At 44.5% G+C, this 26,577-nt stretch overlaps 1 protein-coding gene across 30 annotated transcripts in view; it reads right to left on the bottom strand.

Moving 5' to 3' along the window:
* The window catches only part of DLG1 (discs large MAGUK scaffold protein 1), a 257,330-nt gene that overhangs the window by 41,916 nt on the left and 188,837 nt on the right, over positions 1 to 26,577 (bottom strand). For all 30 annotated transcript variants that reach the window (XM_075571142.1, XM_075571128.1, XM_075571129.1 and 27 more), the window contains 3 exons: positions 24,843 to 24,999; positions 13,863 to 13,965; positions 5,303 to 5,417 (listed from right to left, as the gene is read on the bottom strand). In XM_075571142.1, the coding sequence (XP_075427257.1) occupies positions 5,303 to 5,417; positions 13,863 to 13,965; positions 24,843 to 24,999 (375 nt within the window). The remainder of the gene's footprint in view (positions 1 to 5,302; positions 5,418 to 13,862; positions 13,966 to 24,842; positions 25,000 to 26,577) is intronic.

Here is a 26,577-nt window from a genome sequence, read left to right as displayed (position 1 = left end):
AGATCATGGGAATAAGTGCTTTAGACATTAAACATAACATTAAGGAAGAGGAGTCCCTGCCCCGAGGAGCTTACAGTCTAATTGGTAGGTAGGGAGAACGTACAGAGACAGTAAGAGGGAGTTCTGGTAAGTGCGTCTGCAGGGGGCCAAGCTTTATGTATCATGTGTTCAGAATATCCACAGTGCTATTCATATGCTTCTTTAAGCAAGTGTGTCTTAAGGTGGGTCTTAAAGGTGGATAGAGAGGGTGCTAGTCGGGTACTGAGGGGAAGGGCATTCCAGAGGTGTGGGGCAGTCAGTGAAAAAGGTTTAAGGCGGGAGAGGGCTTTAGATAAAAAGGGGGTAGAAAGAAGACATCCTTGAGCAGAACGCAAAAGTCTGGATGGTGCATAGCGAGAAATTAGGGCTGAGATGTAAGGAGGGGCAGAAGAGTGTAAAGCTTTAAAAGTGAGGAGAAGAATGGAGTGTGAGATGCGGGACTTGATCGGAAGCCAGGAGAGGGATTTCAGCAGGGGAGACACAGAGACAAATTTAGGAAAGAGTAGAGCGATTCTGGCAGCAGCGTTTTGGATAGATTGTAGGGGAGACAGGTGAGAGGCAGGAAGGCCGGACAGCAGGAGGTTACAGTAATCAAGACGGGAGAGAATGAGGGCCTGAGTCAGAGTTTTAGCAGTCGAGCAACAGAGGAAAGGGCGTATCTTTGTTATATTGCGGAGGAAAAAGCGACAAGTTTTAGAAATGTTTTGAATGTGAGGGGCGAATGTGAGAGAGGAGTCGAGTGTGACCCCTAGGCAGCGTGCTCGGGCTACTGGGTGAATGATTGTAGTTCCAACAGTAATGTGGAAGGAGGTAGTAGGGCCAGGTTTGGGAGGAAGTATGAGGAGCTCTGTTTTAGCCATGTTGAGTTTAAGGCGACGGAGGGCCATCCAGGATGATATAGCAGAGAGACATTCAGAAACTTTGGTCTGTATAGCAGGTGTAAGGTCGGGTGTTGAAAAGTATATTTGTGTGTCGTCAGCATAGAGGTGATATTTAAACCCAAAAGATGTTATTAGGTCACCTAGAGAGAGTGTGTACAGAGAAAAGAGAAGAGGTCCCAGGACAGAGCCCTGGGGTACCCCCACAGAGAGATCAATAGAGGAGGAGGAGGTGTTAGCAGAAGAGACACTGAAAGTACGATGGGAGAGGTAGGATGAGATCCAGGATAGAGCTTTGTTCCGAATACCAAGAGTATGGAGAATGTGAAGGAGAAGAGGGTGATCCACAGTATCAAATGCTGCAGAGAGGTCGAGTAATATGAGCAGAGTGTAATGACCTCTGTCTTTGGCAGCATGGAGGTCGTCAGTTATTTTAGTGAGTGCTGTTTCCGTGGAGTGAGCAGTGCGGAAGCCAGATTGTAGAGGGTCTAGGAGAGAATAGGTGTTGAGAAAATGGAGCAAGCGAGAGAATACAAGACGTTCAAGGAGTTTAGAGGCAAAAGGCAGGAGGGAGACAGGTCGATAGTTAGAAAGACAGGTAGGGTCAACCTTGCTGTTTTTGAGTAATGGTATGACTGTTGCATGTTTGAAGGAGGATGGAAAGGTTCCAGAGCAGAGGGAGGAGTTAAAAATGTGTGTGAGCGTAGGGATTATAGTAGGAGCAAGAGGTTTTAGGAGATGGGAGGGAATGGGGTCAAGAGGGCAAGTGGTAGAGGGAGAAGAGGCGATCAACAGCGACACATCCTCTTCTGAGACAGTGGAAAAAGAGTCATGGAAGGAAGGAGGAGAGTTAGGAAGAGGTGTAGGATGGGAAGAAGAAACAGAGGGGATGTTCTGACGTATGGATTCCACCTTTTCCTTAAAATAGTCAGCAAAGTCCTGAGCGGAGATGGAGGAAGGAGAGGCAGCTGAGGGTGGTTTGAGTAGAGTATCAAAGACAGAGAACAGTCGGCGTGGGTTAGACTTGTGCATGTTGATTAGTGCAGAAAAGTAGGCTTGTTTAGCTTGCGAGAGGGCAGAGTTGAAACAGGATAGCATAAATTTGTAGTGAAGGAAGTCTGCGAGAGTGTGAGACTTCCTCCAGAGGCATTCAGAAGAACGAGTGGAGGAACGCAGCATGCGTGTGTGGGAATTTAGCCAGGGTCTAGGGTTAGAAGGGCGAGTGCGGCAGAGAGAAAGTGGGGCATGTAGATCAAGAGAGGAGGATAAGGCAGAGTTGTAGTTCCTGACCAAGTTGTCGGGGTCTGTAGCAGAGCTGAGAGAGGAGAGGGAGGAGCGTAAAGTGGACTCAAAGTCAGGTAAGTGAATAGAGCGCAGGTTTCTGCAGAACCGGGGTGTAGATGGAGGTGGAGAAGGGGAGACGCGAGATAGAGAGGATGAGATGATGGTCAGAGAGAGGAAAAGGGGAAATGGAGAAATCGGAGAGAGAGAAGTTCTTAGTGAAAACCAGGTCTAAGTAGTGGCCATCCTTGTGGGTGCTGGCTGCAGTCCACTGTTGAAGGCCAAAAGAAGAGGTTAGAGAAAGAAAGCGGGAAGCCCAAGGGAGAGAGGGGTCATCAATGTGGCAATTGAAGTCCCCAAGGAGAAGAACAGGGGAGTCTGAGGAGAGGAAGAAAGAGAGCCAGGATTCAAAGTGAGAGAGAAAGGCAGAAGGGGGATGAGTAGAGGTAGGTGGGCGGTAGATGACCGCCACATGAACAGGGAGAGGAGAGAAAATCTGGACAGTGTGAGCCTCAAAGGAGGGAAAAGCAAGAGAGGGAGGAATAGGAAGGGTTCGGTAACGACAGAGAGAGGAGAGCAGGAGCCCCACGCCTCCACCCCTGCCATCAGTGCGCGGAGTGTGGGAGAAGGAAAGGCCACCATAGGAGAGGGCAGCTTCCAGAGCAGTGTCAGACTGAGTGAGCCAGGTCTCAGTTATAGCAAAGAGAAGCAGGGAGTGAGAGAGAAAGAAGTCAAGCACAGAGAGGAACTTGTTAGAAAGGGAGCGAGCATTCCAAAGGGCACAGGAGAAAGGGAGAAATCAAAATACTCAACAATAATGTATTATTAGATGCACACAAAAATAAAATTGTTAAACTCAAAATGATCTCCAATGAAGAGACCTATGGGAAAGTATCAAGCCTTTGCATGCTCCTGTGCTGTTTCCCACATGGCTCGTCCTCTCCCGCAGAGCTCACCGTTCAGGAATTAGCAAGGCAGGAACTACCCAGAGTGACTAAAACCTACCTCTTATTCTTGGTCTTTTCAAGGTAAAAGGGGGCAATGTGTTTATGTTTTTTCCCATTAAGTTCAATTCTCTGTTGCCCAGCAGAGGAACACAGCGGTACTCTCCTACCCAAGTAGTCTATTTGCTTTAGGCCAGGTCCCCGATGGCTACTGCAGCGCCTGCTTTGGCGTCACACGCCCCCACCCCCGTCTTTCCCCCTGCAGCTCCCTGCAGACCGGGGAATTCAGCTGCACATGCCGCAAGCCTCGCGGGTGCGCATGCAGCGGAGGCACTGGGGCCGTAGCCTTACTCGATACTCAAGGGAGATAAAAGGAAGAAGCAGGAGACTAATTACTGTGGGCCATGAAGGGGTTTAGAGGAAATATTCCAGTACTTCTATAGTTACTAATAATTAAAACAAGAGCCACATCCATTTAAAACCTACAATGAGATTTTGGAGCATTTTTATACTAGTTAAGTACATGTACAGTAATTATTGGAGGCACAGTTCATGTCTCGGATAATTTTTTCTCTATTTCATCTAGTCCAGGTTTCCATGGAAATGCTTGTGATGCAATAAAATTGGACAGAGTGCACGCAGCATTAAAATGTCACTGAAACCAGAGAGGGAGAAATAAGTGAATTATCAGCTAAAAAATAAATAAAATAATTGTGTTCTATTAGCTCCAGATGAAAAAGAGAGTCATACTTTTAAACCAGCGTGGCCAGAATTATGAAAACACATTGATACAAGTACAAATGAGGTGCCCAGAATGTGCACTGCTAGGATTAAAGCAGCAGGCTGTGCTGCCCTCTTTTGTTTTAACTTTAAAGATATATCTTTGTACTTTCCTGTGTTTTTATTTTTTAAATCTGATGCTTCATAAAGGAGATAAGAGTTATATATTGAATGTCCAGAAGATTAAAATAAACCTGTGTCGTCTAAAGGTCACCATGGTAACTTCCGATGCAAGAGATTATGCCAGAAAAAAACCCTCAGTCCACAAATATTATGACATTTCTGAACAGAATAATATTGGAGCATATTGACCGGCAAAGCAATTTATTGCCATCCCACCTGGCAGTGAATGTATAAAGATCTAGCAGGTGCAGTATATCAGGAATTATAGCAGGGTAACTAGAGACCTCTCCAACAGATATGGATCTAAATGGACCTCACTTTAAACCGGTTTGTAATTTTTGGTGAAAGCATGCAAGAGTACACCAGTGTGAGGTATGTGGATACTGTGTGTACTCTGTCTTTACCCTATGAAGAATTTTTTTCACATTGACTTTATATACACCATTTGGATTTGACTAAACATTGACTGCTATGGGCTGGACAAACTTAATCTATACATACTTAGAAACATGAGAACGTTACCATGTTAGTGGTCAGTTTCTATGTTTTCTTCCAACCAAAAGTAAGGAACCATTTTATATTTCCATTTTAGGATGAAGCTAGACTATTGCTTTTACTGTACACACTGTAAATGAAAGCCGGTTCCAGGGGATTTAACAGCATCTGATTCATTTATAGATAACTGAATCAGTTCTTAACATTGTTACTCGCTGCACTATAAACATAATTCCAACACAAAAATATCAGTTCATGAAAGCTTGCACTCTTTTTAGCCACGGGTTAGCCCAGCGGCGGATTTGAAGATCCACTGCCCTATGGCACTTACCAGAGGCGACCGCTTCCTTGCTGCCGCCCTCCTTCTCCATCCGAATCAGTGTCAAATGACGCAGAGAAAGTTACTGTTTGCCATGGCAACGGGACACTGTGATGTCACATTTGTGTTGTACACGGCGTCATTTGACGCTGCGATTTGGAAGGAGAAAAAAGGCAGCAGCAAAACGTCAGCCGCCACAGGTAAGTGCCTTCCCATCAGCGTGGAATCTGTACAGGAGGGCGGATATTTTTGCAGCCCCAGTTCTATCGGCCTAATGGGAAATCAGTCACTGGCTTAGCCATCAAGGTATCGCTTATACCCTACTTTTGCGCTTCTATTCTACTGGCTAACAGTACCATCCTCTATTTGTGTAAAAAATGTCAGTGAAACGTTTTCTGGCACATGTTACATTGGTTTGAATCTATTATCATTACTGTGCATACCTGACATATAATGATCGTTTCTGACTTGTCCGAAGGGAGCCGGATCCTGAGCTGATGCTACTGTTCATCATCTGTTCCCTTAAGTCATGTATCTTTGCCTCAAAACGACTGTATTCTAAATAAAAAATAAAGTAAGTAGTACAAGATAGATACAAAAAGCATAGTTAGCTTGTTCAAAAGAGTATGATGGCCACAGAGTCGCCCTTTCAGTCAAATGTCCTGAGCGGAATTTACCTGAAATTTTAGTGCTATTTTGTTAACCCCAAATAGTTATTTTTACATAGTTACATAGTAGATGAGGTTGAAAAAAAGACATACGTCCATCAAGTTTAACCTACGCTAAATTTAGACGACAGAATTTATCCTATATTTGTACATACAATATATTGATCCACAGAGGTAGGCAAACAAAAAACCTCAGTGAAATATCACCTAATGAAATCTCATCAGGGGAAAAATAAATTCCTTTCTGACTCCACATTTTGGCAATAAGGTTACTCCCTGGATCAACATCCTTCACATGTTTACTTATTTTGTATATCCCTGTATAGCTTTCCTTTCTAATAAGATGTCCAACCTTTTTTGGAACAAATCTATTGTATCTGCCATCACAGTCTCCATGGGTAATGAATTCCACATTTCACATTTTAACTGCCAAACCTGTAAAGAACCCTTTCCTTTGTTGCTGGTGAAATCTCCTTTCCTCCAACTTTAAGGAATGACCCAGTGTCGTTTGTTCTGCCCTTGGGATGAATAGTTCTTTTGACCGCTCCTTGTATTGTACCCAAATATATTAGTATATAGTTATCATATCCCCTCTTAGACGCCTCTTTTCTAATGTAAACAAATCTAATTAAGATAGCCTCTCCTCATAAATCATATTATCCATCCCCTTGATAAAGACCTAGCGGTTGAAACGCGTTGGTGGGGGTCGTGAGTACCCCATTATGTAGCTGTCTCACTTGGATCCAATAAATCGTCAGTTTATGGGTACCCACTCTGCTTAACTCAATTTGTTATGCTTTGATATAAGTAGTGCTTTGTTTTTCCTACCACCTCTATCTGCATGCTTTGAAAAATGGAGGCACACCCATACCCTGGGACGGATGAATAATCTGTAAAGAATATACCAACAAACGTGAGTGTTATTATACCCATCAATATCCACTTCGATGTTTATTTGCCTGGACACAAGCATGTGTTGATTCTTACTGCAGGGATTGTGGAAACAGTACAAGCTAGTCAAACTATTGTTGAAATCTGTTTTATTTTAACAGTGAAAGGTATTGGTATACAAAGCCACCTAAAGGGTATTTCACCATTGACTTTATGGAATCAAGACAAGCTTATGTAACCAACCTAGTCTGGCGATTTTGAGCACCGCACATTTTGTTCTATTATCCGTCCCCTTGATTAATTTGGTGGCTCTTCTCTGCCCTTTCTACTTCCATAATGTCTATTCTATGGAGTGGTGCCCAAAAATGTACTCCATATTCAAGTTGTGGTCTTACTAATGCTTTATAGAGGGGCATAATTATGTTTACTTCCCTTCTCCATTTCATGCAAGATAAGATCTTATTTGCCTTTGCAGCTACTGCATGACTTTGGGCACTATTGCTAAGCCTGCTGTCTATAAGCACTCCTAATTCCTTCTCCATCAAAGATTCTGAAAAGAGAGTGTGGGTACTGCTACCAAAAGTGGAGCAGTAGCCAAGAACCCATGTAATGTGCACTCGCCGAAAGTTTTTTTTTTTTTAGAAATTACCATATCACCAATATCAACATGTGTGGAGTACCCACACTCTCTTTTCTGTTCATATATCACTACCCTAGTGCACCCCTTAGACCAAGGGGGCGCAAACTTTTTTCCCTGCGCCCCCCTACCAGCGGTCCCCTCACTCCCGCGCCCCTCCTAACCCCCACTCACCTGCGCTCCGGAGTCATGACGTCACGTTGCCATAGCAACGTGACATCACATGACCGTGCGGCGTTATTTTGACGCCGCGTTGCCATGGCGACGCAGGAAGGAAGCCGCCGGAGCCTACGTAAGTGAAGGTTTACAGAGGCCGTGCAGCTCCCCCGGCACTTAATTTAAGTGCCTTCGGGAAACGCCCCCTGGCAGTCTCGCGTCCCCCCTGGGGGTCGCGCCCCTTCGTTTGCGCACCGCTGCCTTAGACCATAATATTTGGCAGAGCGGGTGGGTTTCTCTTTTCTGGTATCCAAAGATTCTCCTAATTTATCCCCATTTAATGTGCAAGTTGGTGTGTGCTCACCACCCTTCCGCCGCTATTTGAGGATCAAGGGATGATCCTTCTCAGGTTGAGCAGCAGATCCAACTAAGGGCTAGTATAAATACTATTATTTGGTATTTTAGCCTGTCTTCTCTGTATATACTTCCCCCTTGGTTTGTGTGCCCCCATTTTTGGCTAGGACATTGTCCGTTACATTGTTAGGGAGCGCCGTAGTTATTCCTTTTTTGTACTTTTTTTAATTTGTAAGTTGCCTGTTTATTCTTGTTCCCCAAATGCATAACTTTACATTTATCTGCATTAAACCGCATCGGCCATTTACCTGCCCACGTTTCCAGTCTCTCCAAGTCCTTCTGTAGAGAAACTACATCTTGTTCTGATTCTATTACCTTACACAGTTTAGTTTCATCAGCAAAGATGGAGACTTTGCTCTCTATGCCAACCTCAAGGTCATTAATAAACAAGATTTACAGATTTATAGTTTCAAAGTTATTTACTACGGCCACCTAAATGCTTAAATATGGAGAAGGAAATTATGCTACACAACCCATAACCGCACGGTTTAGTTATATGTATCCCTAACCTATAACCGCACAGTTTAGTTATATGTAACCCTAACCCATAACCACACGGTTTAGTTATATGTAACCCTAACCCATAACCGCACGGTTTAGTTATATGTAACCCTAACTCATAACCGCACGGTTTAGTTATATGTAACCCTAACCCATAACAGCACGGTTTAGTTATATGTAACCCTAACCCATAACCGCACGGTTCAGTTATATGTAACCCTAACCTATAACCACACGGTTTAGTTATATGTAACCCTAACCCATAACCGCACGGTTTAGTTACATGTAACCCTAACCCATAACCGCACGGTTCAGTTATATGTAACCCTAACCCATAACCGCACGGTTTAGTTATATGTAACCCTAACCCATAACAGCACGGTTTAGTTATATGTAACCCTAACCCATAACCACACGGTTTAGTTATATGTAACCCTAACCCATAACCGCACGGTTTAGTTAAATGTAACCCTAACCCATAACAGCACGGTTTAGTTATATGTAACCCTAACCCATAACCGCACGGTTTAGTTAAATGTAACCCTAACCCATAACAGCACGGTTTAATTATATGTAACCCTAACTCATAACAGCGCGGTTTAGTTATATGTAACCCTAACCCATAACCACACGTTTAGTTACATGTAACCCTAACCCATAACCGCACGGTTTAGTTAAATGTAACCCTAACCCATAACAGCACGGTTTAGTTATATGTAACCCTAACCCATAACCGCACGGTTTAGTTAAATGTAACCCTAACCCATAACAGCACGGTTTAGTTATATGTAACCCTAACCTATAACCACACGGTTTAGTTATATGTAACCCTAACCCATAACAGCGCGGTTTAGTTAAATGTAACCCTAACCCATAACAGCGCGGTTTAGTTATATGTAACCCTAACCCATAACCACACGGTTTAGTTATATGTAACCCTAATCCATAACAGTGTGGTTTAGTTATATGTAACCCTAACCCATAACAGCGCGGTTTAGTTATATGTAACCCTAACCTATAACCGCACGGTTTAGTTATATGTAACCCTAACCCATAACAGCACGGTTTAGTTATATGTAACCCTAACCCATAACAGCGCGGTTTAGTTATATGTAACCCTAACCCATAACCGCACGGTTTAGTTATATGTATCCCTAACCTATAACCACACGGTTTAGTTATATGTAACCCTAACCCATAACCGCACGGTTTAGTTAAATGTAACCCTAACCCATAACAGCGCGGTTTAGTTATATGTAACCCTAACCCATAACAGCACGGTTTAGTTATATGTAACCCTAACTCATAACAGCGCGGTTTAGTTATATGTAACCCTAACCCATAACCGCACGGTTTAGTTATATGTATCCCTAACCTATAACCGCACAGTTTAGTTATATGTAACCCTAACCCATAACCGCACGGTTCAGTTATATGTAACCCTAACCTATAACCACACGGTTTAGTTATATGTAACCCTAACTCATAACAGCGCGGTTTAGTTATATGTAACCCTAACCCATAACCGCACGGTTTAGTTATATGTATCCCTAACCTATAACCGCACAGTTTAGTTATATGTAACCCTAACCCATAACCGCACGGTTCAGTTATATGTAACCCTAACCTATAACCACACGGTTTAGTTATATGTAACCCTAACCCATAACCGCACGGTTTAGTTACATGTAACCCTAACCCATAACCGCACGGTTCAGTTATATGTAACCCTAACCCATAACCACACGTTTAGTTACATGTAACCCTAACCCATAACCGCACGGTTTAGTTAAATGTAACCCTAACCCATAACAGCACGGTTTAGTTATATGTAACCCTAACCCATAACCGCACGGTTTAGTTAAATGTAACCCTAACCCATAACAGCACGGTTTAGTTATATGTAACCCTAACCTATAACCACACGGTTTAGTTATATGTAACCCTAACCCATAACAGCGCGGTTTAGTTAAATGTAACCCTAACCCATAACAGCGCGGTTTAGTTATATGTAACCCTAACCCATAACCACACGGTTTAGTTATATGTAACCCTAACCCATAACCGCACGGTTTAGTTAAATGTAACCCTAACCCATAACAGCACGGTTTAGTTATATGTAACCCTAACCCATAACCACACGGTTTAGTTATATGTAACCCTAACCCATAACAGCACGGTTTAGTTAAATGTAACCCTAACCCATAACAGCACGGTTTAGTTATATGTAACCCTAACTCATAACCGCACGGTTTAGTTAAATGTAACCCTAACCCATAACAGCACGGTTTAGTTATATGTAACCCTAATCCATAACCACACGGTTTAGTTATATGTAACCCTAAACCATAACCGCACGGTTTAGTTAAATGTAACCCTAACCCATAACAGCACGGTTTAGTTAAATGTAACCCTAACCCATAACAGCATGGTTTAGTTATATGTAACCCTAACCCATAACCGCACGGTTTAGTTATATGTAACCCTAATCCATAACAGTGTGGTTTAGTTATATGTAACCCTAACCCATAACAGCGCGGTTTAGTTATATGTAACCCTAACCTATAACCGCACGGTTTAGTTATATGTAACCCTAACCCATAACAGCACGGTTTAGTTATATGTAACCCTAACCCATAAACACACGGTTTAGTTATATGTAACCCTAACCCATAACCGCACGGTTTAGTTAAATGTAACCCTAACCCATAACAGCGCGGTTTAGTGATATGTAACCCTAACCCATAACAGCACGGTTTAGTTATATGTAACCCTAACTCATAACAGCGCGGTTTAGTTATATGTAACCCTAACCCATAACCGCACGGTTTAGTTATATGTATCCCTAACCTATAACCGCACAGTTTAGTTATATGTAACCCTAACCCATAACCACACGGTTTAGTTATATGTAACCCTAACCCATAACCGCACGGTTTAGTTATATGTAACCCTAACCCATAACAGCATGGTTTAGTTATATGTAACCCTAACCCATAACAGCACGGTTTAGTTATATGTAACCCTAACAGCACGGTTTAGTTATATATAAAAAAAGACACCATAGAAAACCTCCACATATAAAGTGCCAAAATAAGAATACAAATGTAGTGAGTTGACTCGTACAAGCCTCCCTGCTATCTAGTCTGCTGTACTGTAGTAATTATCCCGCCATTGGAAGCTTTATGCAGTATGTAATGTACCAGTATTTCAGCCTTAAAGAAACAGTCCTCATTTCATTCCATAACCTGACACATGGAACAAAAAAGTAAAAACGCATTACCATGGCAACGTGACGGCAAATGACGCTGCGGGTCACGTGACGTCGCACGACCCTGCGGCATTATTTGACGTCGCGCGAGGTAAGGAGGGTGGTGCAACAAGGAGGAGAGCAGCCACTGGGGGTCGCATCAAAAAAAGTTTGCGCGCCCCTGGGTCTAGATCACCTACGCTGATATCACCCCAGGATTGGGCTACTGCGATTTAGCTCAGGACAGCCACCCCAAATTCTGGTAATTAAATGTAAAATTAACACCACCAATTTGTGCTTTAGAGATGTGGGGAGAAAGGATCTTTGCCGAACGATCATGGGAGAACGGATCGATCGGCAGCTTCGATAGTTGCGTTGCCGTAATTGTAAGGAGCTTCTGCATTTATCAAAACAGAAAAAAGTAAACGGGTAAGAGGAAATGCTGCTTTAATCCAAAATACGTAGTGCCAGATTAAATCTTACATTTGACAATACTTCTGGACATTTACAGGGCTATATTTAAATTAGTGTTGTTACAAGTACTCAGACATACTATGACAGGGGAGCGCAAACATTTGCTGCTGCGCCCCCTCTGTCTTGCCTGCCACAGTGCTCGCGCCCCCCCTACCTTGGAGCTGCGTCAAATGATGCTGCGGGGTCATGTGACATTACGTGACCCACGGCGACATTTGACGCATGTGACGTCACGTGACCCCACGGTGTTATTTGATGCCACATTGCCATGGCGACACGTCACACAGCCGGCTGAATTACGGTAAGTTGAGAGTTGCAGAGGCCTCACGTGATTCCCCGACATTTAATTTAAATGGCTTGGGGAAGAGCGCGGGGCCTATGAACCCCCCCCCCCCATCCCAGAAAAATCTCCTGCGCCCCAGTTTGCGCACCCCAGCTCTAAGAATAATGCTTGCTGTCAGCGGCGGATTCGAAAATCCGCTGCCCCATGGCACTTAGCTGTTGCGTCTGCCTGCTTGCTGCCGCCCCCTCCCCCCCCCCCCATGTTCTGAACCGCAGTGTCAAATGATTGCGTGGCCATGATGTCATTTGACGCTGCACTTCAGAAGGAGGACGGGAGCAGGTAAGGAGACGGCCACCACAGCGAAGTGACTTCCCATCAGGCCCAAGAGTGCGGCAAAAGTATATGGGGGAGGACATTTTTGTCGCCCCATGGGGGAGGACATTTTTATCGCCCCAGGCCCAACAGGAAATACGCCACTGCTTGGCGTATAATAATCTGTCAACATATTGCGCCGCACAGTACAACAGGGAGGTGTGGAAAACAGCTAAATGTTACATTAACGTTATAATGAATGTATGACTTGCAAGCACAATTTAGTAAAAAGGCATATTTAGTTTTCAATTATTTTTCAGTGTTAAAGGGGAATGCATACAGATCCAAAATGAGCTCTCAAAAACACTCACTCAAGTCTCAACTTGCTTGCACTACTTTAAAACTGTGACAAACAGAAAAGCTTCCATATGCCGCAAAAAATCATTTAGTACTGCAAATAGTACGAAATGTATCATTCTTAACCCAGTTATTTTTGGTAATAATCCTGATAAACATGGGTCAAATCAAACGATTAATTTAATAAAAATAGGTATACAAGAACTCAAATACCATTTCTTGCAATATTTAAAACATGCAAGGAAATGGACTAGAACACAATTGTTGCCAGATTGGAAAAATGGCATTTGCATGATCTCAAAGTGTATCTATAGCAGCCCAATGCACCATACTGGGAAGTAATACCGGTCCATTGCTAGGTTACTCCTACAAAGAAATACAACGTGGGACATTTTCTTGTGTCACATTAATTTGAAATGGTAAATTTCAGGTTAAAAGTTTAATGTTTTGACATAAAACACTTGGTTCCCACTAAGCAATAATGTCTTAATGGGATAAAAGTGAAAACATGATTATGTGAAGGTGTAAAGAAAAGAGAATCATATTTTAGCAAATGTACATAGACAAATGCCATTAGAATTTCAAATCAAGAGTTGCCGTTCTTCTGCTTAACATTTCTTCAATTTCTGCAGTCACATTTTAACCTTACAATTCATAATACGATCAATGCTGTAAAAACAGCTCATGTGCAAACTGAAGTAGGACACTATTTGAGCCTCTATTTTTAAAAGTTGGCGTTAATTGGGACTTAATTGGGAAACACGTTCTATATCACTGAAAAGAACTTTGTTCAATAAATGTAATTTGGTTTTACTGCCATATAAACGAAGGCCCAACCAAGCAATAATAGATAAAATATCAATATCGGGGACATTAAGGCTTCTGTCCGAGGATACAATGTTATAGTCATTCCAATGCTGTGAACTGGGCAGTTATAAAAGTTATAATCTGAATGGGGCTTAAATCTTTCTGACTAAGGAGAAGGTTACTGGGAAGCAGGTCTGGGATACGGTGGTGATACAGTTTTGTGTTTTCTAATTTATTCTATGTTGCAGCTTACCTTCTGGACGGTATTGTGCAACAATCGTCACGGTTTGGCCTGCATTCTTCAGGGCTACTGCTGCCTGTTCATGAGTCGCAGCTCTGAGATCAACCCCATTTACCTACAAAAACAAAGGTTGAAGAAAAAAAAAAAAATCTTACAAAAAAGGTAGAAATGGGCCGTGTTTGAAATCAGAACCTTACTGTACATTCCAAAACTCCTAAGATTTATAGAACCAAAACCTCAAAATTATATAGAACCAAAATGAGAAAACCATGCCAAGTGCTCATCTCTACACTAGAGTTAAAAACAGTGTTTCTTGCCATCTCTTTAAATAATTTTACATTCTTTAGTTATACCATTTTACTTTTTCCTTTGTTTTATATCCATTTTAAATTTATGCTTTAATATGCAATTTTATTTTTTCATAATTTGTTAAAAATCAAAATCAAAGGGGGCGTGTCCAGGACGCTGATGAGAACGGTCGGGTAGCAGAGGAGCTCCCTAGACCCAAGCATAAAACTACAAAAGCAGCGCTTTCCCACCCCAAAAAAATCACCACAAAACAGCTCAAAACCTAGAGGAAGCCCTCGAGAAGGCAATGGCAGGCAAACAAAAAGCCCAATCGGGCCCAGGAATTGCCCGTTTTCTCTCCCCTTCTCAGAGGAGCTCGGAGGCTGCCACAAGAAGCCAAGATGGCGGCGGCCCCACACCACGCGGGGCCAAGCAAGCGGCAATGGAGCGTGACCGCACCGACACACCACCACCGCAAGACGAAGCTCTAACGCGGGATTACATGCAAGAGCTAATAACATCAATGCTGAACAAGCTACATACCTCACTCAAAGCGGACCTTAAAGCTGCGGTCTCTGAGCTGAAACAGGAGATCTCGGGCCTCTCAGAGCGCACCGCGGAGCTGGAAATAAAAATGGCTGACGCAACACAGGCCCAAGAAGACGCCGCGAACGAAATCTACCGACTGGGGGCCGAAGTGAGTAATCTTAAAGACCAGATAGAGGATCAGGAAAACCGAGATCGAAGACAAAACATCAGGATCAGAGGGATCCCAGAATCGGTCCCCCCAGCCCAGATTAAACCTTACATCCTGGCCCTCTTCCAATCCGTCTGCCCTGACCTTACTCCAAGTGAGTGTGAAATGGACAGAGCACATCGAGCCTTGGGACCAAGATCAGATGACCCCAACAGAGCGAGAGACGTGATTGCAAGAATCCACCATTACACAATAAAAGAGCAAATCATGGCAGCATGCCGCGCGCAAGAACCTATCACCCACAAAGGCGACCATCTTCAAATATATAACGACCTGTCTAAACGCACGGTGCTCAGGAGAAAGGAGATGCAACCTCTAACCAAACTCCTGCGTGAAAAAGAAATCAAATATAACTGGGGCTTCCCGTTTAAACTGCTGGTGCAGAAAAACGGGAAATACCATACCATCAGACACCCAGAGGATATGGCGCGCTTTGCCAAAACGGTTGGACTGAACCCGCCAGCAGAATGGGATAAGAACCCCTCCAGAGTCCAAGAACCGGACATACAAGACCCGCCAGCAAGAACATCCGAAAGGCTGGCAGGACAAAGACAAGGCAGAGTCAAGTGAAGACCCTGAAAACCCACCAAACAAGGCCATCACAAAGCGTCTACCAGAAATTAGCTAAACACTCAAACACATCAGGAACCCTCTCTCCCCCCCCCTCCCCTCTCTCCCCCCCCCCTCCCCTCTCTCCCCCCCCCCCTCCCCTCTCTCCCCCCCCCCTCCCCTCTCTCCCCCCCCCTCCCCTCTCTCCCCCCCCCTCTCCCCTCCCCACCCACACCTTTCCCCCCCCCCCCGCCCGCCACCCCTCTACCTCTTCCCCCTACCCCCCCCTTCACCCCCCAAGGAACCCACAGACCCGTCTGCAAACCTGATCCTCCGCATCAAAGACGGCTGCCGATACCAGCGGAGCGGATGACATCGAGACGCGGCAGGCAGTCGACCAGAGAGTGAACGTGACGAGTACCTGGAGGCGACAAAGCCTCTTACAGCACACCGGAACGGCCGCAGCAATGAGGACGGACGTGCACACCGACAGCCCCGACGCTGAAGCTTAGCTGAGACAGTGTGGAGCCAAGACCCGCCGTCGCGAGGGGAACACAGGATCCTTTTGCCCCTCCCCTCCTGGAGGCCCCGACAACCGACCGGCCCTCACGGGAGCGGAGGAAGCGAGCACTCAGACGGGAACCCAGGACATCCGGTCGGATCACCCCCTCCGCTTTTTTTGTCTTCCCCCTATCACCCCACCGTGACCCCAACGGTAACCGTGAGTACTACTGCCTGTATAACACTGCGGCGATCAGAGAGTCACGCCACTGTCAGGAGAACACGGGCCTGCCCCCCCCATCCCCCCCCCCCGGCCACAGAAGGCCTCCCCATGCCTTGACACCCGACCCACCCCCCCCCCCCCAAGGGCCCCAAGAGACCCATATCGACATGAAAAGAACCTGGACAATACAAAGATACCTTGGTCTGCGACCCATTCAAACCATGGGCTGCAGACATAAAACTTTAAAATAATTTTGACTAAAAAGAACAAAGAGATTCCTAGGGGAGTATATGCTCAATGTTCCAAGCCGATAGCAAAATCTAAGAATAGGAGTCCCTCCCCAACCCCTCCCCCCCCACCTCCCCTCCCCCCCACCTTCCCCCCCCTCCCCACTTTCCCCCCCCCCACCTTTCCCCCCCCCACATTCCCTTCCCTCCCTATCCTCTCTCCCCCCCCCCCCCCCCCTCCCTCATGCTGTAGCCGAGATAGGCTGCTGCCCAAGAATGTACTGTAAATGTGCCAGGATACTAGACAAGAGTACTCAGATGTATATGCCAGGGCGCAATTATCAGGTTCTCATACAGATACTGCTGTATGGGTCGTTGTAAGCCTTTGACAGATTACCTACTGCGCATGGCGAGGCAGGTCTACCATGCTGCATGCCTGGACCACATCACAGTATAGGTAAATCCAGGCTTGCAATGGTACACCTCGGCATCGTAACGCAGGGGGTATCAGCGCGATTGTGATATGTCCCTTGTCAGACCTGTACTGTTGTGTATGTCAAGGTAGATTGGATATATATTAAATGCCAGGATCACGTAACTATGTAGAAACAGCGCCGATGTATTACATGCCATGACAATAACGATGTGTAGGTTAAGGCAGGCTTACTATGTAACCTAACAGGAACATGTCTCTGTATATGTTAACAAGAAAGCTGATTGTGTACTAATAATAGACAACGTATATGATACTACCCACAATGCATACAGACCCAATAAAATAGGTTAACCCAGGCTCGCTATAACATACCTCAGGATCAAAGATCAGGAGGCACTCGCGCGACGAAGTTGTATTCCGTGTCAGACCCATATTATTATCTATGTTAAGGTAGATTTGAAACATTATATACCAGGGTTATATCGCAATGTTTAAACAAGCAGACCAAATGTATTGCATGTCATGACAATAACGAGATGTAGATCAACGCAGGTTTACTATGTTACCTACCAGGCATATCCGTCTGTATATGTTAAACCAGAAAACTGACTGTGAACTAGTATGGGCTGTGCTTAGGAAACTACACACAGCACATACAGATCCAATAAAAGGCAGACCTAGCCCATAACTACCAATATAGAGAAGAAAGAAAATTAGGACGCCCCCCACACTCAACTCCCCCCCCCCCGTCCTACCCTCACCACCCGCCCCTGTGCTCCCCGCCCCCCACCGCCCCAGTAGAACGCTGCCAACCGGCCCTAAGTAACCAACAGAGAAATACGCACCCTTATATACCTCACCAAAATGGTAAAATAACCCGAGCCATACAACCAGCGTCAGCGACTTCAACACTCACAACCTGAACGTCTCTTTGGGTGCTCACCCCCCCCCCCCCCTTTTTTTCTTTTTTTTTTTTCCTTTTCTTTCCCTTTCACTACCCACCCCCCTCCCCCATACAAGTAAAACACGACGCAGCCTAAAACCGAAACATGACGACAGAAAAAGGGAAAGCGCAACACACTAGCAACCTAGGGTCTGGACCCCTCGGTTGCACGCCGGTCACTGGTGCCGGAACCTCCCTAGATGGGCACATCTGCCCGAATGCCGGCCTTCACTAGGTCTGGCAACACAATATTAGGACCTGAAAAGGCCCTAATCCTATCTGCTCTCTATCCGCTGACTCTGTCCCAGCGGATCTTTAACCACCCTCCCTCCCCCTCATTCCCCCCCCCCCTCCCCCCCTTCCTTGGCACCACACAAACAATTACCAAAGAAAATATAAACAAGACACATCCCTACCCCATAAACAAAGCAGCTTCCGAAGTAATACATACCTAGGACATAAAAGCAAGATCCCCTCCGGTGGGAAGGGGGAGATCCCGAGTCCTCAAGCCACAACAAAATCACAATGACATCCACAGCCCCAATAAAAATCTGCTCACTGAATGTTAAGGGGCTCCAAAATAATAGAAAACGGAGACTTGCACTCAACGATATGAAAAAAACAGGGGGAGACATCATATTCCTACAGGAGACCCACTTCACATCACAGGACCCCCCAAATTTATTCAAAAAAATATTCCCGACCTGCTTTTTTGCATCATTTAGTAGTAAGAAGAGGGGTGTGGCTATCCTTATCAGACAAGGCACCCCATTTAATCATGTCAGAACAACAATGGACCCAGAGGGTAGATTCCTAATGGTATATGGCTCCCTAGCGGGCTCGGCAATCGTCCTGATCAATGTATACGCCCCAAACGAGAACCAAACAGAGTTTTTACAAGCTGTTCTCGAGGGTGTTGACCCGGGATATCTGTCATCGATGATAGTGGGAGGAGACTTCAATATGGTCTTAAACCCTACCGAGGACAGATCAACCAACATGGGCCCCCCCCGCAAAACCCACTCCCAGATCAAGGGGAAAAGGTTCAGGGAAATCATGAGCGAATTCTCACTGGTGGATGTCTGGAGAACCCAACATCAGGGCCAGAGAGACTACACATTCTACTCAGCACCTCACCAGACTTACTCTCGAATAGACCACATCTTGACCACCAAAAATGTGATGGCGGCAGCCATAGAATCAGACATTGGCTCAATCACATGGTCAGACCATGCCCCGGTCACCTTGACTCTGTCAGTCCCCTTTGAAAAAACAACAACGTACACCTGGAGACTGAACGACTCACTACTAAATCACCCAGAGATCGAGAGAGAAGTCAGATCCTCACTTAAGGACTATTTCTCCCTCAATATGGGAACAGTCTCCTCTCCAGCAATCCTATGGGAAGCCCATAAGGCAACTATCAGAGGGAAATTTATTTCCATCGCATCCCACAGGAAAAAAGCCCGCCAAGCGCTAATCAAAGAACTCACAGAAAACATAAAAGCAATAGAGCAAGCTCATAAAGCACATCCCTCAAAAAAAATATACAAGTCATTAATAGATGCTAGAACAAAGCTTAGACAAACCCAGCTGGAGGACGTTGAAAAGGCCCTCAAATGGACCAAACAACTATACTATGACAAAGGCAACAAAGCTGACAGACTCTTAGCTAGTAAATTAAGAGGGATACAAAAAAGATCCCAAATAACGGCGATCAAGAGTAGGTCTGGTGAGATCCAATATAGTGAAAGCAAGATTGCAGCGGAATTCACAAGATATTACACAGAACTATACAACTTAAGAGCTAAAAACGGCCGACCTGTACCGATAGCGTCAGAATCTATAACTCAATATTTAAATAAATGCCAACTCCCCTCACTGACGGAGGAGGAAAACACAGTCCTCAATGCTGAGATATCAAAAGAGGAACTGGAAGAGGCGGTCAAATCACTAAAGCTTACTAAGTCTCCTGGCCCTGACGGTTTCACAAATATTTACTATAAAAGGTTCTTGCCAACCCTATCCACGCATCTACTAAAAATATTCAATTATTTTATGGAAGGGAATCAAATCCCCCCAACAATGTCTCTAGCCAATTTGGCTATAATACATAAGGATGGCAGAGACCCGATGCAATGTGGAAGCTACCGTCCAATCTCCCTCCTCAATAGTGATCTCAAACTATATAGCAAAATTTTGGCAAATAGGCTAAACCCAATATTACCGAGGTTAATTAATATCGACCAAGTAGGATTTGTCGCAGGGAGACAAGCCTCAGACAATACCCGAAAAATAATTAATATCATTGACCATGTTCACCTCACAGGCACCAAAGCACTTCTGTTAAGCCTGGACGCAGAGAAGGCGTTCGATAGAATAAACTGGCAATTTTTGGACCAGACTATGCGCAAATTTGGCTTTAAAGACGCATACTTAGAGGGGGTCCGTAGATTATATCAAAACCCGTCAGCCACAGTGAAACTACCAGGGGGCAATAACCACAGATTCGAGATAACAAATGGGACTCGACAGGGATGCCCCCTATCTCCTCTCCTCTTTGCGCTAACGATAGAACCACTAGCATCAGCAATACGACTCAATACGGACATCCAAGGAATAGAAATTGGAAACAGGCAGCATAAAATCTCCCTATTCGCGGATGATGTCATACTAACCCTTTCCAAACCCCAAATCTCCCTACCCAACCTTCAAAAAGAACTCCGGGATTTTGGAAAAATCTCAGGATACAAAATAAACAATGATAAGTCAGAAGCCCTAAATCTAAGTCTGCCAGAGCCAGAGGTGAAACTCCTCAAACTAAACTTCAATTACCGTTGGAGCTCCTCCTGTATCAAATACTTGGGGGTTAAGATATCGAGGAACTACCAATCCCTATACCAACATAACTATCCGACCTTATTCCATAAAATCAAACAAGATTTAGAAAAATGGGGAGGTTATCAAATATCATGGATCGGGAGAATGGTCTCGGTTAAAATGAACATACTCCCTAGATTACTATACTACTTCCAGACTCTCCCGGTCCACATCCCTGGCTCGGAATTAAAAAATATCCAAAAACTAATCTTCCACTTTATTTGGCAAGGTAAAAAACCTAGAGTCCCTAGAACAGTTCTCTTGGCCTCAAGGGGGAGAGGAGGACTGGGAGTCCCAGACATCACAAAATACTACCTAGCCGCCCAACTGCGACAGGTAGTAGTCTGGAACGCAAACCCAAACCAATATTGTTGGCTGGATATTGAAACACAATATGCCGGAACGCCTTCACTGCCGGCTTGCCTTTGGTCCCTGAGCAAGGAGGACATGCAGAATAGCAAATTTAAACTAGGCCCAATGAGACACACATGGGAGACCTGGACGAAAAGCAAACTCAAGTACAAGCTCACAACACCACAATCTCAACTTATACCGATTCACAAAAATCCGAAATTCCCACCTGGCTGTGAGCCCAGACAATTTGACCAATTTCAAACCAAAAACATCAAGGTGATTGCCGACCTCTTGAGCTTCGGGGAGTTCCTGAGCTATCAAAACATACAAGCCAAATATGGAATAATAGGACTGAACGTGTTCAAGTATTTACAAATTCGACACTTTATCCAAACAATATCCCCAACATTGAAATTTCCCCCTCTCACAGGTTTCGAGCGGCTCTGCAGAGAAACAGCTCACCAGAAAGGTCTAATAACACAAATATGCGCGGAGCTAGAGAGGGGCACAGAAGCCCACACACATGACTATATGCTGCATTGGGCAGCAGAATTGGACATAGTTATAGACCGAGAGGACTGGGAAAGTATTTGGGAAAATGCCTCAGGAACTTCTATATGTACCACAATCAGAGAAAATATTTACAAAATAATGTTCCGCTGGTATCTTACCCCAGCCAGACTAAATCAAATCTACCCCCTGGCATCCGATCTATGCTGGAGAGGCTGCGGTCAAAAGGGGGACATGGCCCACATTTGGTGGACATGTCCGGAAATTCAAAAATACTGGGAAACGACACAAAAATTAATAGAGGAGGTCACAGACCTCACAATACCCATTGAACCGCTGACCTACCTGCTGGCCAGGCCACTAGACTATCTGGACCGGCCAACAGGAAAATTAGTCTCCTTTATTCTTACGGCGGCCAGATGTGCGGTGGCTGCCGCCTGGAAGAAAGTGTCTCCCCCCTCCAAACAAACAATAATAAAAAGGGTGCAAGAAGTAATGGACATGGAGAAATTGTCGGCTTTCCTTAAAAGGTCCTCTACCTCACTCACTAATATTTGGGATCCATGGTACACCCACATGGCGCTCCTAAGACGAAACACCCCTTAACAGATCAGGGACCCAATGGACACCAAGATCCAAACCAGAACTGCCAAGAAGCTAGGGAATAAGACCTTTCCCCATTACACCCTCCCCCCCCCCCCCCCACCCCACCCCCCCTCTCTTCTCTATCCCCTCTCTGTTTCCATGCTCGCGCCGCCCCGTTGGACCACATATGGTCAGGGAGACGCTGAGCCTTTCCTCTTCTCTTCCCAGTTAAGGAAAAAAAAAAAAAAATGTGTATTAGACGGGCTTACTGTTTGTATTATCTATACCCTGTAATGTCATAACTGTCTAATAAAAAAAATTGAAACAAAAAAAAATCAAAATCAAAATCAGTTTTTGCAAAACAAGAACCAACACGAAAAAAAAGGATAATGTGCCACAGATAAGCATATGTTGCAACTACAGTACTTTGACTACAGGTCACTGCTATTTTACGTAAAATCTTTTGCTTCGACATTCCACATTTGTGCTACTTTCTCATCAGCTGTGTAAAAGTTAGAAGATAACAGACATGCTTATCCCAATCACATTACAGATGCCTTTTCTAAGGCCATCTTACAGAGTACAACGACCACAGCATTTGTATGGATTAATCAGTTGACCCCTTCATGTTAGCCATGCATTTCCCGCTTTTTGAAAAAAACCTCCACATTTTATTGGAATGATCATTTTGCTACTTACAATTTCCTGCCAATGTGGTTGCCATAACCTTTCTTCTTAACTAGATATGCACTTGTATTCCTATTGCTAAATGCAACAAAGCAGTCCTTTTAGCACTTGCATTAAGCCCACTGTCACATTGATCTGCTTTCTATTAGTGAGTGACACCCTTGCTATCTCCTGCCCTCAGGCAATGTTTAATCAATGTATCTATAGTCCCGTATATCACCATGCTTTCTGGCATTAGAAATCAATTTTCAAAATTGTTCACGGTCGGTCAATTCAGGCACGCAGTGCCCTTAAAGGTGCAGTCTCTGGCCAAAAATATTTTGGGGAAAAAAAAAAATATATGAAGTTAAGCACAGATAACTTGGGCATATGGTTTGACTCCCAATTAACATTCGGAATGCACATTGATATTCTGACATCCAAAACCTATGCCAAAACTAGGTGTACTTTATAGGAACAAATCCTCCCTGCTGCTGGTCAGAAAGTGCATCGCACAGCATATGCTAATACCAATTATCGACTATGAGGAAATAGTATATGGATAGGCACCCCTTATGCTTTTACTGCAAGTCAGTGCCTGGCTGCAGGCAGGGTGGGGGAGGAGTCAGTGCCTGGCTGCAGGCAGGGTGGGGGAGGGGTCAGTGCCTGGCTGCAGGCAGGGTGGGGGAGGGGTCAGTGCCTGGCAGCAGGCAGGGAGGGGGAGGGGTCAGTGCCTGGCTGCAGGCAGGGAGTGGGAGGAGTCAGTGCCTGGCTGCAGGCAGGGAGGGGGGAGGAGTCAGTGCCTGGCTGCAGGCAGGGCGGGGGAGGAGTCAGTGCCTGGCTGCAGGCAGGGAGGGGTCAGTGCCTGGCTGCAGGCAGGGAGGGGGAGGGGTCAGTGCCTAGCTGCAGGCAGGGAGTGGGAGGAGTCAGTGCCTGGCTGCAGGCAGGGAGAGGGAGAAGTCAGTGCCTGGCTGCAGGCAGGGAGTGGGAGGAGTCAGTGCCTGGCTGCAGGCAGGGAGAGGGAGAAGTCAGTGCCTGGCTGCAGGCAGGGCGGGGGAGGAGTCAGTGCCTGGCTGCAGGTAGGGAGTGGGAGGAGTCAGTGCCTGGCTGTAGGCAGGGAGTGGGAGGAGTCAGTGCCTGGCTGCAGGCAGGGAGAGGGAGAAGTGCCTGGCTGCATGCAGGGCGGGGGAGGAGTCAGTGCCTGGCTGCAGGCAGGGAGTGGGAGGAGTCAGTGCCTGGCTGCAGGCAGGGAGTGGGAGGAGTCAGTGCCTGGCTGCAGGCAGGGAGAGGGAGAAGTCAGTGCCTGGCTGCAGGCAGGGAGGGGGAGGAGTCCGTGACTTGCTGGTGCCTTCTGTCCAATCACCTACCCTGTCTAAGAGCAAATTTCACTTTTTGTTAATGAAAACTGAAAGGGTGCCAAAAATTCCGGGCCATTATTGATTGGATAATACTCGGAATTTTAACCAATCAGAGAGCAGGGATTTCAATAATGCCCGGAATTTACCAGCTTTAGCCTATAATTCCTGGTGAAACATTTTATAAATAAATAAAATAAATAATACACATTATCCGTTGTGTTTACTTATCAATTGAAACCAGAAAATCACCTAATAGGCCTCTAAGTACACAGCTTACTTTTTGAGCCATTTTTAATGACCTGACATTGGAGAGCATTAAAAATGGTAAAAATCCTACATATGTAAAAGCATCTCCCTGAAGTGCTAAAATAAAACCATAGGAATATATCTGTAATTACAAACCCATTCAATGCATCCAAGAAAAAAAAAAGTATTTAACATTCTATTCTGTGAGAAGTTTTCACTATCTTAAAGTATTCCTTAATCCACATACTACAGAAACATCATAGGGAGCAGAACCCAATTACTATACATCACTACTATTTAAAATAAGTTAGTAGAAATACTTATTCATCATAAAATAAGGGAAAAAACTAAGCAAGGTGTATTCTGCAACACATATATATGGGATTTGGTCCTGACGACGTTACATCAACCATTCTAAGAGGGAAATAAAAAGTAATTTTTTTTCTTTTTTATCATGCCTGAAACATACCGATATAATGCGGTCCCCTTTTTGGAGCTCACCACTCAGGTCAGCGGGACCTCCTGCAAGTATAAACGAGATGAAGATTCCTTCACCATCTTCTCCTCCAACAATGTTGAAGCCGAGCCCAGTTGCTCCTCTGTGCAAGATAATTTTCCTTGGTTCCCTATAGCACAACATGTAAAAAAATAAAGTAAAAACATCTGACAAAAAACACATTTTTATTTCATTGTTTTTTTAATCCAGGCAGAGCAGCCGTTTTGTAAAAAAATGTGCAAAATGAAAACCACTAACAATTTAATAAATAAAATGAAGTACATATAGTCGTGTTAGTCCAGTTGCGATAGTTCAGAGTAAATCAGTAGTTCAGTACAAGGTGATACCTTTTTATTTGGACTAACAATAGATATGACAATCTTTCGAGAGTTCTCTTCTCTTCTTTTAGGTCAGCAATACTGATTTACAGATTCCATGAGTTTAACACAGATGTAAAAAAAAGAAAAACATGATAGGCAGAAGAGAGTACTGCTGGTTAAATACAATACCTTCACCGGCGTAGGTCTCGAAGCAGTACTCAGAATCAATATAAACATTAGTAGCTTTAAAATCAAAAGCCAATTGACACCATGCCTGCACAGCTATCTTAAGTGCATTTTACTATTCTTCACGCCATGCTGGCCTCGTTAAATAATTACATTTCTTGCGGTTTGCATAAAATAATACATAGGGTTCCATAAGATGGAATAGGTCTACCGTCTATATAAAATAAGGTTTTAACAGCCTAGAGGGGGGAAAGGATTTAAATACCATATTAGAAGTCATTTACAACTTTATAAACAAATAAATCTTGCAGAGAGAAAAAAACTACAAACATACAAGTTACTGAAGCAGTAAATATGAACTACAGAAAATTCAGAATAGGGAGCTCTTGAACAAAAGCAATATGTTTCTGGGATGACACACACACACACACCAGGAAAAGAGAAAGAGGCGTGTGCCACATAGCGTGATTCTGTGCAGAAATTTTATTCTCAACAATATACAGTATAAAATAGCACACTCACAAGTGTAGCTAGAGTAAGAGCATTTAGAGTCAGTCAATCTCATATGAGATGATACTCATCAGGAACAGCTCGTGTCTCAGCCAGGAAACGTTGTACCACTCCACAGGCAATATTGAAACAGTGGCCAAATATCTCCACTTTGGTCTCGTCTGTCCAAAGGACATTGTTCCAGAAGTCTTGTGATTTGTTCAGATGCAACTTTGCAAACCTAAGCCGTGCTGCCATGTTCTTTTTAGAGAAGAGGCTTTCTCCTGGCAACCCTTCCAAACAAACCATACTTGTTCAGTCTTTTTCTAATTGTACTGTCATGAACTTTAACATTTAACATGCTAACTAAGGCCTGTAGAGTCTGAGATGTAACTCTTGGTTTTTTTGCAATTTCTCTGAGCATTGCACGGTCTGACCTTGGGGTGAATTTGCTGGGACGTCCACTCCTGGGAAGATTGGCAATTGTCTTGAATGTTTTCCACTTTTTAATAATCTTTCTCACTGTAGGATGATGGACTTTAAATTGTTTGGAAATGGCCTTATAACCCTTCCCAGATTGATGGGCAGCAAAAATTGCTTCTCTAAGATCATTGCTAATGTCTTTCCTCCTTGGCAACACACACCTGAATGCTCCAGACCAGCAAACTGCTAAAACTTCGGCTTTTATAGAGGTGGTCACACTTGCTGATGAT

The sequence above is a fragment of the Ascaphus truei genome, chromosome 14 (genome assembly GCF_040206685.1).
Source record: "Ascaphus truei isolate aAscTru1 chromosome 14, aAscTru1.hap1, whole genome shotgun sequence".
Lineage (NCBI taxonomy): Eukaryota > Metazoa > Chordata > Amphibia > Anura > Ascaphidae > Ascaphus > Ascaphus truei.
This window is presented reverse-complemented; position numbering and strand designations above follow the sequence as displayed.